At 50.1% G+C, this 15,585-nt stretch overlaps 1 protein-coding gene across 1 annotated transcript in view; it reads right to left on the bottom strand.

Moving 5' to 3' along the window:
- The window catches only part of LOC119535309 (plexin-A4), a 175,457-nt gene that overhangs the window by 40,163 nt on the left and 119,709 nt on the right, over positions 1 to 15,585 (bottom strand). Inside the window, exons 15-20 of the mRNA XM_037837742.1 lie at positions 15,418 to 15,511; positions 14,692 to 14,931; positions 13,876 to 14,022; positions 12,996 to 13,230; positions 9,840 to 9,982; positions 2,226 to 2,494 (exon numbers count right to left, since the gene is read on the bottom strand). Coding sequence (XP_037693670.1) covers positions 2,226 to 2,494; positions 9,840 to 9,982; positions 12,996 to 13,230; positions 13,876 to 14,022; positions 14,692 to 14,931; positions 15,418 to 15,511 — 1,128 coding nt within the window. The remainder of the gene's footprint in view (positions 1 to 2,225; positions 2,495 to 9,839; positions 9,983 to 12,995; positions 13,231 to 13,875; positions 14,023 to 14,691; positions 14,932 to 15,417; positions 15,512 to 15,585) is intronic.

Raw genomic sequence — 15,585 nt, 5'->3', positions numbered from 1 at the left:
GGGTTTTGAGGGAGTAGCGGTGTCCAATAGAACTTTCTGGGATGCGACTGTTCTCTATCTGTGCAGCTGTGAGCGACATGTAGCTGCCGAGCACTTAAAATGCAGCTTGTGTGACTGAGGAGTTGAATTTTACATTTTACTTACTTTTAATTAATTTAAATTTAAATAAGCACATGTGGCAAGTAGTTATTATATTGGTTAGTGCAGCCTTAGAGAACTTTATAGGATAAATGTGCTCTTTTGGGAAAGAGAAGAAAAACAAAAACTTAGGGGATACTAATTTGATAATGGATGGGGAGGAAGGTGTTGGGAGAAGGGTATTGTGGTAAAAAGAAGCCAGAATGAGCCCCACAACCTAAGCTATAGTCCCCAAAGTTGGCAAACCACTGAGCTGTACAGCTAGATCATCCCGAGAGATGACAAAATTGTCCTACTTCAAATGCTTCTATAGAAAGACACTCTGGAACTCTCCTTGGGAACTCTACAATGACAGGAAGTTCCTTCTTGAATCTAACATAAATCCATCATGTCACAGCTCAAGCCCTTTTATTTTTTCACTTTGGAAGTAAAGACACCACAGCAGTGTTTTCTACCAAAGGACAGTTTTAGTTGCATCCATTTAGGGATAAAAAACCAAGTGTGCAGTCAGTTCCAGAAAGAAACCACCCTATCCAGGTATGTTTGGATACAGCTTAAAGTTGCAGGTGCCAGAGACTACTAATAACTAAAACTTTAAGGCAGTTGGGCAGCTGCCAGCAAAAAAACAAAGCTGAGAAGAGAAGAGAAGGAAGAATATTGAAATATTTGCCAGGGGCAAAAAGAAAAAAAGGAGATGGAGGAGAGAATAGGGAGAGAGTGAATTGAAAACATGAGGAGGAGACGCACAGATAGTGTGAGACCACGCCAGGAAATTGTCTGTGGGAGCTCTGCCAGGCAGCAGTAAACCTAGAATTATGCCAGTGGGTGGCTGCTTGGTGGAAGTAAAACAAAAATCAAAACGATCTACCTTGCTGTTTCCAAAGCTGCATGATTGCTCCTATCTGTAGCAACCTTTTTGCAGCTGTGCAGGTGAAGGCCCACAGCACCAGGAAAAAGCCTGAAGTAAACACTTCAGAAAGCCAAAAATCATCCCCTGGTCCAAAAGTGAGAGTCACCGAGGCCCTGCTCAGACCAGAGGCCAAGGACAAAAGACAGGGGATGGCAAACAGATGCAGGCAGCAAACGGGTGATTCCAGGTAGAGGACCAGACGTAATGAGTTGGAGTTGTCCAACTTCAGATGCACGAAGACTAAAGACATTGGAAAAACTTAGCCTAGGGGAGAAATGGCCTTAGAATACAGGGAGTGCTCTAGTGGGTGCACGTGTAGAGTCAGGGTCTCTGCTTCCCATAAGCCTGAAGCTGCAGAGTATGGCTATGTCTTCACATATGGCCTTGTAGGTTTCAACAGTATTGAGGGCAAGGTCTCTAATAGCACAGCGGTGGCCGAGTACAGCAAGTGTCAGGAGATACTTGCTGGGATGTGCTGGGCGAGTTGCAGTTAAAGGGCTTTAATTCAAACATAGGCTAGACCACTGCAACTCAAACTTTAATATGTATTCAAATCATCTAAATTTCTTGTTAAAATGCAGATTCTGATCAGTGAGTCTGGAGTGGAACCTGAGCGTCTGCATTTCTAACAAGCTCCCTGAAGATGCTCGGGTTGCTGGTCCACAACCAGCAATTCTAGTTGCAAGGGGTCAGGGCTCTGATCCTGAGAGGGTGAGGTGAGTTCCCAGAGAGGCCCTGGGGTCTCCTTCCTAATTCCAGTTCTGATCTAAATAAAGCCAGGGCCTGGTCTAAGTGACCTCTGAAATTCCACGACAGAATAATTCCAGTAGGAAGGGTCAAAATCAAGGGAGTATAAAGGGTAAAGAGGGAAAAACAGGGAGTAGATAAGAGGGGAAGAAGATAATAGACAATAGAAGACAACAGAGTGAGCAGATAGGCCAAGGCTGAGTTCTAGGCACCAACATAATGGATGGGCTCTTCTAAGGGGTCAGCTAATGCAGCCCTCCACCTCTGGGCAGGTCAGCATCTTAGCCTTGGGGAACACAGCTGCTCCTTCTGGGAGCACTGCCCTGTTTCTCAGGGAGAGGAATGAGCTGGGCCAAGTGGGCTGGGCTGGGATAGGGCACTCCTGGACCCCTACCCACCCCTTTGGCTGCCCCTCGGGCCTGCCCCTCACCGCCTGAGCAGCAGCTTGGGGTGGTTCTTGCTCTCCAGGTTCTTGTCGATGAGGTCGGCCAGCAGCTGCTTCAGCACATCGGTGGCGTACTCCAGCTTGCTCTGCAGCACGGTCATGATGAGTGAGGCCACGTTGCCACGGTCGCGCATGGAGAAGCTGCGCTGGGACTCGAGGGTGCGGATGAAGGAGAGCAGGAACACCTTGTTGTTGATGAGCTGGGCAAAGAGCTTCAGCCCTTTCTCCACGCGCTCCTGCCGGTAGCCCGGAACCTGTGGGAGGGACCGAGCAGGGAGTCCTGGCTGTCATCTGTGAGCGGGGAGGCCAGCCGGGCACGGGTGACCTCCCCAGGGGTGGGCCGTGCCCACACTGTGGACCCTCCTGCCTCTGCAGAGGGGCTGCTGCAGTTACACCCTGACTGCATGATCACCGATGGGTTATTGGTGGGTGACTCAGGGTCACTGGGTCTGAGCCGTTGGCTGATCTACCGCTCACCCTTCTCTAGCCCCGAGGGTGCTGTTGACAGGCCAGTGGCCCCAGAGCAGGGGAGGGCACCACCACTCTGTGTGACCTTGGCAAGTCCCTTTACTTCTCTGGGACTCTGAGTTTATTCACCTGGAAAAAGGGGAAGATCGAGTCGGACAGTCTCTAAAGAGGTCCCTAACTCGAACATCTGATATACTCGTAGGGACTCATTCTGAGAGCCTGCTCCATCCAGGGGAAGAAGCGAAAGAAGATTTTATTTTCCTGTCAGCACCTTCTGTTCATCTGGAGATCCTGACAAGGAGGCAAGTGTACAATCCATTCAGCAAACTGAGTCAGCAACTGAGCCGGTCACAGAAGCTACATCCCTGAGATGTGTAAGAAGCTCCCAATTCCAACAGCCCCCAAAGGGAAACACCTAAATGTACAGTGATGATAGAATGGATCGAGGAACTGTGGGATATTCACACAACAGAGTATTACACAGTCACAATATCTGACTAACGAATGAAAAAGTCAGACAGGGCTATTAATATTAATAGCATTTAAATACAGATTTAATACCATTTAAATAAAGATTTAAAAGATAGGTATAGTTAATCAGTGGTGGTAGGAAAGTGATTGTCCTGGGGGTGGCTGTGGCTGGGAGGGGGTTGCTCAGGGGCTTCTGGAATGCTGGGTACATCACACGTCTATATCTGGATGCTGGTTTGAAGGGTGTGTTCACTTGGTGAAAATTCATCGAGCTGTGTGTGCGCTGACACTTTGTGCATTGCTCTGCATGTCTACTTCAATTATAACAAAAAATTTACTCTTAAAAAATAAACCATAGTCTCCGCCCTGAAGGGGGAACCCTCTGAGAACCCAGAGCAGGGTGTCCCCCATGGACTGGGATGCCGGCAGAGGCAGGGGTCAGGAGAGATGCCCAAAGGAGCTGCCATCTAAGCCATGACTTGAGGGCTGTGCCTCCCCCGTAGGGGTAGGCTCATCAGGTCTTTAAGAAGGAGTGTCAGGTAGCAATAAAGAACACGGTTTTGGTCAAGCGCAGGTTCAAATTCTTTCACAGTCATTTACTAGCTGCAGGACCCTTAGTAGACTCAGTTTCTTTATCAATGGAATGAAGGTAATAACAGCTAATGTGTATATAGATCTGTTCTGAGCACTTAGAAATATGAACCCATTTCGTCCACACAATGGCCTGTGAAGTGGGTACTGTTATCACCCCCAGGGGCCTCGTGAAGATTAAGAACTTCCCCAAGATCCCCAGGCAGGCGTCAGGGCCAGAACCTGAGCCAGGCAATCTGTACCACGTTCTCCTCTGTCACGGGGCCATCATGAGCCATCGATGAGGTAACGTGTGAAAAGCTCACAGCGTGCTGCCTGACACACAGGCAACTGCTGAAAACCTTAAGATTTTAAACTGGGAAAGACTGAGGCCATGAGAGAAAGACCTGTTTGACCAAGGTCACGGAAGGTGACAGGTGCAGAGGGGGGACATCCATGCCCCGTATTTCCTGAGCCACCCTGAGTTCTTCTGGCAGGAGGCAAAGAGGTTCAGACCTGAGCCCTGCCCTCAGACGGGTTGACCAGAAGGCTGACTCTCAGGTCACAAGGCCCCTTCAGTAGCAGGACCTCTGTGAGTTCAACCCTGAACCTTGCAGAAAAGAGCGCTCACTGAAGTCTCCTAGTTGCCTGGCCTCAGCCACTCTCACCAGTCTGGAAGCTGGTAGGAAACATGTGTGCTTCCAAATCTGCTTTATTTCCATTTTCCTTACTGCAGTACCGGTATTTGAAGGCTGGGAATGCAGACAGTTCTTGGGAGAGATGGGGACTGGTCAGGGCCAAGCAGGGCACAGCAGGTGCTGACCTGGGCAACACTGCAGCTCAACCCAGCTCTGGGTACAGCCCCTCCTGGCACAGTCCTCGTTCCCCAGGGTGGGCCCAACCTCTACTTGACTCCCGCCTGGCTCCCACCAGCTCCCCAGTCCCCACAGCAGCCACCCCTTTCCCTCAGCCCAGGCCTCCATCCCCCACTGGCTGTCTTCATTTATCTCCCTCCCAACTCATATATGTGTGACCACCCCTCACGCATATATGCACTTGCCTTACTCCCCTCATTCTTTGTACTACTTAGGACACCATCTCAACATCTGTCCTAATCATAATAGTGCCAATTCTTGAGCATCCACCACGTGCAAAGTGCAGTGCTGGGAACATTACATACATTCTTTCAATTAAGTCTTCTAACAACCCTGGAAGGGTGGGTTATTACCCCCTTTAACAGTCTCTCAGAGAAACTGACTACTTTGGCCCAAGGCCACCCAGCTGGAGGGTGGTGGTGCTGGACTTCCAAACCCCAGAGACTTCTGAACCCCTGCCCAACCTCTCCATTCTTTGCCATGTCTAGTTCTACCCCTGGGCTTGAGAGCTGACTGAAAACCAAGTCTGAGTCCTCTCTGCAGCCTTCCTTCTGGGGTTTCCTGCCGCTCAGGCTGGCTGTTGAAAGGAGAGCAGCCGCCTGCTGGTTTGACGCTGAGGCATCTGGAGAGGCGGCACCGGAAACGGGCCCGGCCAGATGGTATACTTGGCGTGATGATGGACCCTGGACTTCCTGCTGTGACTTCACTTTCCCTGCCTGTGAAGTGCATGTGCCTTCTCAGCAGCAAGCGCCTGGGGCTCTGGAAAGGGAGGTTTTAGCAAAACCACCTGCAGTCAAATAGCATCCCGGTCAGCTGCATGGGTTTGGGGATCAGAGACAGCACTGACTAGCGTGTGTAGGAAAACGCTACTCACCTCTGGGCTCTACTACCTTGTCTGTAAAATGAGAATAGAAGTGCCTTTGTCATAATGTTTTATGAACATTAAATAAGTTAATGTGGGTAAAGTGCTTGACACACATAGTGCACACTTAAATAGTAGCGATTTTATTACCTGCCTCTCCTGCCTCAGTGACTGCTTTTTATAGGTCCCTTCCCCACAAGAGTTTCCAAGATATCAATACATCAGCACAGAGTCTTGGGGTGCAGAAGGTAGGAGTGTTGTCTCCATTTTATGAAGGAGGAGATGAACTTGAATTATATTGCTAAGGAATATTCACAACAATCCCCCTTTGTAGCTTGCCCCCTGCAACCCAACAAATACCACTCTGAAACAAGATTTCTTCATTCACCAGATGGGTCACTAATTTAGTTGAAGTCCATGAAAATAAAACTGGATAGTAAATTTTAATTATAACCCAATAGGTTAGAGTTTAGGAGACAATGAGAAGTTGAAATTGTGAGTGACTGTTGGCTTTATATTTTAAAAGTATTGGTGTGCAACCAGTGCCTGGGCAGCCCTGTCCCTGAATGCTGACTCTGCCCAGGTGGTCACAAAAGAGAGGGTTGATGGCCTCTGCTCCAGGGACAGCCCGAGGCAGCTGAACCTCTCCTTCTTCACCCACTCTTCCCCTCATGCCCAACCCACTGCCAGCATCCCAGTGGCTGAAAGGCTTGGGAAACAGGGCATCCCTCAGAATGCTTCCATACTCAGAAAACCAAAAGACAGAAACTATTCCTGCAGCAAGGAGAGGGTGGGAAAAGAAACAAGGAAACACACTCATGCACGATCCCTGGATCTTGCGCAGGAGGCTGGGTCTCATCTAGCCCCAGGCCAACGTGGGAGAATAAAAGTTGGTTTCTATCTGCAAGCAATTAACTAGTGAGTTTACTGGAAATAAGAAAGTCAGGTGACCTCCTTGAGTCAGAGCCTGTGCCTGACAGCTGGCCACCATGTGGGCTCCACATCTGGGGAAATGGATGACGTTGCTTATTAACTTCTGCACAAGCGGGAGTCTGGGCTCAGAAAGTCTCTCTTTTTGATGAAAGCAAGGAACATGGCTTAAGGGACAATTTTAAGGTACCAGATGAGGAATGAGCCGTATGGTAGGACATGGCATGGTTTATGAGGCCAGCCTCAGGAGTGGACTGGGGTGTGTGTACCCATCAGGGGAGCATCTGTGTATGACGCGGTTGGTTGAGCGACGCTTAGAACCTAACAGTCCTGATTCCCAGTCTTCTCCCAGCCCTTCTGCACAGCCCTACAAGGGGCCAAATTCACCCAGCATGCCATGAGGGACGGTGGTGAGTTAGTGAGGCATGGCAGGTGTAGCCCTGGGCATGCCGACTTGCATGTGCGTGCATCTCTTTGGGGTGGATAACGTCTCCGGGGAGTGAAGAGACTGAATCTTTGAGACTGTCAAGGACCTGTAACTATCTCTGAGCAGGGAGAGGAGTTTGCAGCAGTTCCTTCTGTAGCTCAGAAGTCTCTGTTGGGTGGGGGGAGGGGTGTCTCAGAGGCTGGAGAGCTAGGCAGGCAAGGCCAGGAGGGGTGCAGTGAAGCAGGGAGCTGGTTCAATTCCAGGCCCTGATAGAGATACGAAGGGTGCTCAAGGTTTCTTTCCTGCTTTCTGAGCCCAGCTCGCTGGGCGGGGATTCTGGGTTATGGACCTTGTTGAGAAATAAAGGCTGGAGTTTGGCAAGATCATTTCCCTTCTTGCTTCTCCCTGGAAACCAATTTTAGAGGGAAGGACTGGAGAAGTGCAGCTGGAAAAGGAAGCCCATCAGCTTTCAGCAAGGGACCTGGTGCAGTTCAGAAGGGTGAGGAGAAGGACTTGTTTGTGTTGTGGTCTTGGGGGAGCAGGGCTGCCAGGTACAGTAAGGCAGGTCATGCACTCTGCTCCTCCTGGGATACCACATATGAATGTGCCAGCTGGAGCCATCGGTGTGCAACCTGCACAACCACATGTGAGGGCTTGTGGGTGAGTGAGCCCTGTAACCCTGCTCCTCACCCCCACCGTCCTGGGTAGCCCAGTGTCCAGCAGGCCTGAGAGTCCAGGAACCTGTAGAGATGCAAGTACACGTGGGAAAGCCATAAGATAAATGGCAGCAACTGAGAAAGAAGACCACATGATAGGACATAGTAGGATTTATATATAATGTGGGCCACAGGAATGGTCTGGATATACACCAGAGGACGTGTGTGTGTGTCTGTGTGTGTGTGTGTGTGTCCACCAAGAGGACACCTGTGTGGGAGGAAGCTGTCCTCCAGCCTACTCCAAGGTATTCAGGCTGGCCTATAGGGATGCCAGATTTGGAATAGTTTTAGAAAATCCAGTTTAAATGTTAAATCCTTAAAAGTGAACCTACTTAGTCTTGGAATTTTGAACTACTGAAACACAGAGAAAATTTTATATACTTGTCCCAGATGAATTCTGATTTTGAATATTCTCCATCCCACCCCCAAGGGCATAGGGTGATGTTCAAAAATAATATTCCCTCCTAGGACTGCCATTTCTACCTGGAGGAGGGAGAGCCTGATTCATGCAAACCTGGACATTCATCCATTCAATCATTCAACACTGACTGCAGGCCTACTGTGTGCCAGGCACTCTGCTGAAGCCAGAAGTGCAAAGACACTTTATAAACCATGGTCCCTGACCCCTTGGCACAATCTACACATCCAATGCACGTGAGCACACACACATACACACACAGATTCACCTTATCCTCCCATCACTCCTATATCTCACTTTAACCAGGAACTTGCATAATCTTCAGTGGGCTAAATGCCCTGGTACTTTGAAGCAAGTAAAGATGAAGCCGGAGGAAGAGAAAAATGAAAAGAAAAAATGGAAATGGGAGAGAAGGACCAGCAGGGAGAGTGAGACCAAGGATAGATGGATCAATAAAAATACGATGCATCAGCATTTTTATTTGTGTGCATGACACATGTATAAATGCATGTATACACATACATGTAGACAGAAAAGAATGCATTATCACGGAGACAGAGACCACCAGCTACAGCTTCTGAAAGTGCCTCTTGGCCTCTGTCAGCTGAGGAGCCAATGGGAGCCCTCACTCAGAAACACACACACACATACACACTCTCTCTCTCTCACATTTCATTCAACTAACAAGTATGGAGAAACGTGTGCAAACGACGGACTTCCCTGCGGACCTGCTGTCTTTACCGCAGAGGTGCACAGCCTACAACACCCCCTTAGGGAACCTGCAAGGTCCCTCGGATGTCAGTACCCGCAGATCTGTATGACTCTGGAGCAAGGGGGCTATTTCTATTTTAAGGACTCTGTTAATCTTGTAATTGATCTTTTCTTTCATTGCTTTGGTGGCAGATCTTTGACCTGTCCCAATACGTGTACAGCACCATAAGAAGGCGGCACACGGGAAGTCAAGTGCACAGCCTCCTGGGTGGGAGTGCAGACTCTGAATTCTGGCTCAAATCCTGGCCCTGCCCCTTACCGGCTGAGTGGACTGGAAACTACTGAACTTCTCCGTCCCTTCGTTTTGTTGCCTATAAAATGCATAAATCTATTTCATGGGTTCTTGTGAAGGTTACATGAATTAATGCATGGAAAATGCTTAAAACAGTGCCAGGATTTTAGTAAGCAAGCAACTAACATTAGTGATTATGCTTATGATTATTATTTTGCCCTGGCTTCCTCATTTATATTTTTCATTTTTCTCCAAATCCCTTTTGAAACAAAGTATAAAATAAATACACGCATAAGCCAGAAATTATGCTAGTCAGGATGGGGGATAAAATATTCAAAAGATGAGGTTCCTTCTGATGCAAAAGACAGCTATGCTTTTATCATCCTCATTTCCACTTCTCTTCCCAAAGCATCATTTGTTTTCCACATATATTTATTGAGCACCAATTAGGTGATAAAATCCCTTGTATTGGGGTTTCTTAAACAAGGATCCATGAACTCCCTAAATTTGTTTGCCAGATTTCTAGTTTCTTTGTACATGCCCAATTTTCCTGGGAAGGGGGTCTTCAATTTCCATTTAATTCTCAAAGGGGTGCATGGCTCCCCAAGACTCTACGTCCTCTGACGGCTGTGCTCACGTGGCCCTGCTTCTAAATCCGAGTGTTCCCAAGTTTTGCCCATCTCCTCCAGAGGCTCTGGCTGGTAACGACAAGCTGGAGTACCTTGGGCAAGTGCGCCTCCCCTCTCTGACCTCAGTGTTCTCACTTTTCCAGTGGGGGAGCCGTATTTGAGGATCGCCAAATGCTCCCCTGCTCTTACACCGCAACAGGGAAGGTTGAGACCCAGAAGCCACCTCTCACCTCGAGGTCCCGGAGGACAGGGTGGTCTTCAATTCCTGGGAACAGCACCCGCATGGTGTAGGTTCTGTATTCCAGGAAGGGGATCCCGGCTCCGTCTAGGTCACTGGTCAGCTCATGGATGTCCGTCTGCAGCTCAGCAAAAGCTGGCACAAAGAAAAGCCTATGAGACGGCAGGATAGGGAGGGCCACTGGGAGCCTGATGGGGCCCAAGAGTCACCCCAACCTAGAACCCTGAGAACCCTCACCCAGCCTCCTAGGAGGCCTGAGCAGTGGCCTGCAGATGTGCAGAAATAATTAGCTGGAATGTTTTAAGTAACTGGGATGAACAACATTAGCATGAGGGAAAGATAAAGCACAAGGAAACTTGTCTCAAGGCCAAGTCCTTTCCAAATGGTGGATCAGGAGGCCCTTTCCCCAGTTCTGTGCTGTGGCCAGGAGGGACTCCCTGGCTGAAAACGGAAGGCTTTGGTTGCAAAATGTGCTGGGTGGGGTGCTGTCTGGGCACAGAGGGACAGGGGGAGGGAGGGGCGGGATTCCAGTGGTGATCTCCCTGTCAACCACAGCAACCCTGATTCTCTCTGTGTTTCACAGTGGGTGACCTCAGAAGGTTTCAGAATAGTTCCTTCTGATAAAGGAAAAACGTTTAAAGCCTCATTGACACCATCAGCTTTAAACAGGGTCCAGACAGAGGCTCTGCCACACCAATATCTTCCTTCTGGATAAATACGCAGGGCATATCTTTGTCCTTCCTTCCTCAAGGTGATGCTATGTGATGGTGAATCATGATGTGCACATGGGACAGCTGTCCGTGGAGCCAGCTCAGGCCTCCAGATGGACACAGAGCCGAGGACACCAGCTGATACCAGGGAAAGCCAGCATGCAGCTGAGGTTGTTACAAGTGCAAAGCTGTTATCACACCCCAGCCTGTGCACAGTCCTTCTCTGGGGCCACGCTCCACCGTGGGAGATACTCGGAGATGAGGAGGTGATGTCCCCTGCCCTTCTCTACTTCTCTCTCTCCTTGGCCCATCTCATCAGCACACGTGCACGCACACACACACACACATAACCAGTGTGGATTAACACACGTTGGCAAAGAAGAATAGCCAGTGGACATTTACTAAACAATCCTTCTTTCTTATTATATCAACACGATAACAGGGAAAAATGTTTGGGGGCTCATAAGGATTCGCAAGCCCAAGTCGGCTCCAGGGCCCTCAAAAAGCAAGCCCTGTTCCCAGTGGGTTCTGAAGACTACGAGAACACAGCATCGCTGCCCCAGTTTTTGGCTGGTGCTCTGAGCCCACCCTCCCTAGAAAAGTCTGGCGGAGCTGCCCCTGATACGCTTTATCCTGCAGTGCTGACTTCTGGCCTATGGATTTTGGGTTTCTGAGCCAGGCTTAGTGGGTCTGTGCCACAAGAATACCAATGCTTCTTGTTAGAGAGAACAAAAGGGGATACTGTCTTGACACCTTGATAGATCGCTGAAAAGCTCTCCTATTGCTATCCCATTACAGACACAGGGTGCTCTTGTTATATATGAAACCCTAATGTAACCAAGTGAGACTTAGAGCCATGCGTGTGCCTGTGTGTGTGGAAGCTAGGCAATAAGCCTTTCCGGCATGTACAGTCACCAAAAGCCCTGAAAAACACATGTGAATGTGTGTGTGTATGCATGAGAATGAGCAAGTGGGTCGGTGAGCGTTTGTGTGAGTGTGTTTATGTGTGTGTAAGTGTGAGTGTGTGTGGAAGTGGGAGAGTATGTGTGAGTGTGTGCATGGGGGTAGTATACATGGCAGGGAGAGCATGTGTGGGAAATGTGTTCAGGGTGTCAGTTTGTATGATTGTGTTGGAACGTATGTGTGTGTGAGGATGCGTGCACGCACATGTGTTTATATTTCAGGTCAGACTGGTGATGGGCCAGGCCAGGCCTCTTTCGAGTTTGCATGGGAGTGTCCTCCTGGCTTACTATAAAGGCTATAAGAAGACACCTTCTCTGGACCCAACTCTGTCCTGCAAAGGATCATCAGCCATCTCTGGGCATCCTGGGAAAATCATTTCATAGCTCATCCCACGTGTACTCTGCTGTGAGTCTCTCTCTTCCCAAGCAGCGCTCTTTCCCGGAGCCTCTTCTGATGCTCTTAGGCCGGACTCCCCATCTGACTGCTAATTCCTCCCATCTGTGAACTTGCCGGGAGGAACCCGGCTTCCCACCCTCCCTTGGAGCCCCCTCCCAGTGGGGGTGCCCAGCTGGTGGGGAGGAGAAGGAGGGAGGCTGCATTTTATCGTCTGCAGCTTTCCTTTAAGTCACCAAGTGCCTCCAACATTCAAAGCCTCGCACGCCTGCCACACATAAAAGAGATTCTAATCACTACACCCAATTAGAGGGAAGAGTACATTGCAGAGGAAAAAAATTAAGCAGTGTAAATATAATAAAAGGCCATAATTAACAGTCCCACAAGGCGGTTGCTGTGTTGACAGCTGAAGGATGCAGAGCGGGGATGGAATGGATCCACTTCCCCATCAAAAAAGCTGTGGCTTCCCTAGCGGGAATCTGTGTGATAGGAGAGCCCCAGGTATGGGGCCAGATTTACTCCATGTACAAATCTTCAGCAAAGAGCCAGCCCAGATCCTCCCAGGGTGACTCACGAAGCGATATCCTGGGGCTTACAAGAGTCTGGCTCCTAAATTTCCTCCTTGGATTTAGTGCAGCTGATTTCACTTGGTGGCTGTGTTTGTAATTTTTTAAACACAAGCTGTGAAACACTCTTCCTTCTAAATCTCAGATCAGCCCTACAGCCTTACCTTCCTGCTAAAGGAAGAGAGCTGAAGATTGCATGAATGTGTCATGTCAAGATATCCCAAGGTCTGTCCTAGAGAGAGCATAAAACCCATTCAGCCAGGATTCTGGGCCTGGAGATCACTCTAGTGGGGTTTTAAATGATCTTAGCCTAAGTCGGGATAAGAAGGGAAGGGACCAGTTTGAGGGAGAGGAGGCCTTTGCATTGTCTGGCCGTGCCAGGGCAGGGGTCTGCCTGTCAGAGGACGGCTTGGTGTGCAGTTGGTCTCTGCAAACAGGGCACAGCCCCAGCCCCTGTGCACACACACATGCACACACAGCCTCCAGCATGGTGCTGTGGCCCTGGCCCCTCAGTACCTTCTTTGCACTCCAGGGCCACGCGGGACTCCAGGTTGTCCATTTGCATCTGCAGCCGCTTCAGCGTGAGGTCGCTTTCGCGGGACTTGCGCTTGTAGGCGATGAGCACGGCCACGATGAAGATGATGAGGAGGCCGCCTGCCACGGCGATGCTGACGATGGCGGGCAGGCTGAGCGGGCTGTCTGGGGCGATGTACACCATCCCCGGGGAGTACTCCATGCCACCAACCCGGGCCTGGGGGCACACCAGACGAAAGGGAGGTGGGTGTGGAGCAGAGAGCTCTAGGGAACGTTCCTAAACTGCTGCTGGCCTGGTGGCCTGGCGGCCTGGCAGGGAGTAGAATCCTCAGGTGTTACCAAAATAGACAACGGGGCATACAGGGACTGAAGGATGGGGTATGGACGACCCAGCATAGTTCATCCCCAGAATTGGAAAATCTGCATGTTTTATTTTTCAGGAGCTACATTATCATCTTTGTCAGGAAAGAGCAAGCAGCTGGGCTCTAAGAAAGCATCGCATGACAACGACTGGCCCCTGTAAAATAGAGCCCATTATAGGGATGGAAGACTGAGGCACAGACCATGATATTATGGCCCTCCCCAGGCCAGCAGTGACCCTCTCTTTGAAGCTTCTCTTGCCTACAACAGACAATTAAGCACATAATTTGATATTGTCTTGCATTGCCCTTGTATCACCAGCCAGTACGGAAGGAATGACAGTACACAAGAGAGAAGCTTGGAAGAGGGCTAGGGAGGACTCAGGGATAAGGGGTAGTTTGGAGGAGAGTTTGAAGCAGGGCAGAATCCCACCCTGGAAAGCCGTGGTGGTCCAGGATAGGGTTGGCCTGCCCACTTCAGGGTCAGGGACTGCGAGCCTCACCATCACTTTGTGCCTGCCGATGAGGTTGGGGGATTCGCAGAGCAGCTGGACATCCGACACTGTCACGGTGCATGGCTTCTCCCCGACCAGCACGGTGTAGTTCAGCTTCACATTACCCCCCGCCACGGGTGGGATCAGGTTCTTGCCCTGGAGGGACAGGAAAGTCCCAGTTCCCATCCCAGAGTCAGGACTACAGCTGCTGGCTGGCTCCCTACAATGTCCTCCCACACCGAGGTCCATCCCGCTGACAAGCTGGTGGAGAGGCCACCTTCAGTCCTGACAAGTCACGGTACATACATTCCACCTTCTTCCCAGGCAGAAATCAATAATTAACCATGGTACTTTATTCAGCTTATCCCAAATGCAGCCTCAGAACCCTTCTCAACACAGAGTTTTAGTCAGTCACTTCCAGTTGATCCAAATTGGCATACAAATTAAAACTAATTTGCTAACTGGACCTCAATGAAACTCTATGCTATTGTTTGTATAGAGCTGAAAAGGAAGAAGCAGTGTGAGCTTCTGATGTCCCAAATCCTGGACCCTGGGGGTTAACTAAATTGGGAGTCATTTTGGCCAGGGTGAATCCAGCTGCCTTGATCAATCTCCTCGGCCTATAAACAGTTTTCTTCCCAATACAAACTCAGAGATAGCATTTAGTGTATTCTGGACTATAATACAACCTCTGCTATGGGTGCCGGACAGGAAATTTGGCAGAAACCAGTGACTTCTGGCCTCTTTCTGTGACTTGAAAAGCCTCTCCTCTTCCACGCAGAGGCCTCCCTTCTGCCCACCTTCTATATGCCACCCCCACTCTACCTTCAGGATGATGGGGGTGCCAGGCTTGAGTTCCAGGATGCCTGAGGGACCAAAGGCCTCAAACACGGGGTTGGGGTAGTAAGTGAAGTTGGTCTTGTTGAGGATTAGCAGGGACTGGACATTGTCCAGGATGAAGCCAAACTCCTCAGGCCTCTCGGTCAGGTCGGACTGGTGATCAGGACCCAGAGTGAGAGCTGGCGCCTGGCAGGTCATCTCAGTTGCATTCAGAACCTCACAGATCTGTGGGAGGAGCCAGACATGGAAGATTGTGTGGTATATGTGCACATACCCACAACCCCTTACGCATGCACTGGTCTCCTGGGGAGCTGCCCATATAGGACGGTGCCTACTCAGAGGACTCCTCTGGGGCGAGGACTGCACAACCTGGGCACTCAGGGCATATGCTCTGCAACTAGAACCTATGCTGAGCAGGTATGGCAGTGACCAGGGTGTTTTCCAAGCCAGAGGGCAGCAGTGGGGGTTGGACGGACAGAGGAGTAAGCAGCCCCAGAAGTGACTGCTCCTCTGTGCCTGAACCCCAAGGTGGGAAAATGCCCCTGTGCCTGCTCCCCCATCCCACCCATCCCAACGCTCAGCGGTATGTGAGTGTGGTGCGTCACTGGTGTACAGGCCGGCCCTGCCTTACTACCTGGGAAGTCCCACACCCTATAGGGAAGCAACATCTTGAGTGGGCAGCCCCCACGACCCCTGCCACCCGGGACTCACATTGATGTACTCCTTCCCTCCATGCTTGGCTCGGATCTGTGGGTTCTGTATGAGGTCCAGGTGAGTCCCCCACACGGCGATGGGTGTGTTTCCACTGACCGGGGAGAAAGGAGGCAAGTAAATCACTGGGATAGGGAAAGCAATGGCACTGGAAGAAGATGATGACGA

Source organism: Choloepus didactylus, chromosome 5 (genome assembly GCF_015220235.1).
Source record: "Choloepus didactylus isolate mChoDid1 chromosome 5, mChoDid1.pri, whole genome shotgun sequence".
Lineage (NCBI taxonomy): Eukaryota > Metazoa > Chordata > Mammalia > Pilosa > Megalonychidae > Choloepus > Choloepus didactylus.
Note: the sequence above shows the minus strand (reverse complement) of the source record. Positions and strands in the feature narration are given on the sequence as shown.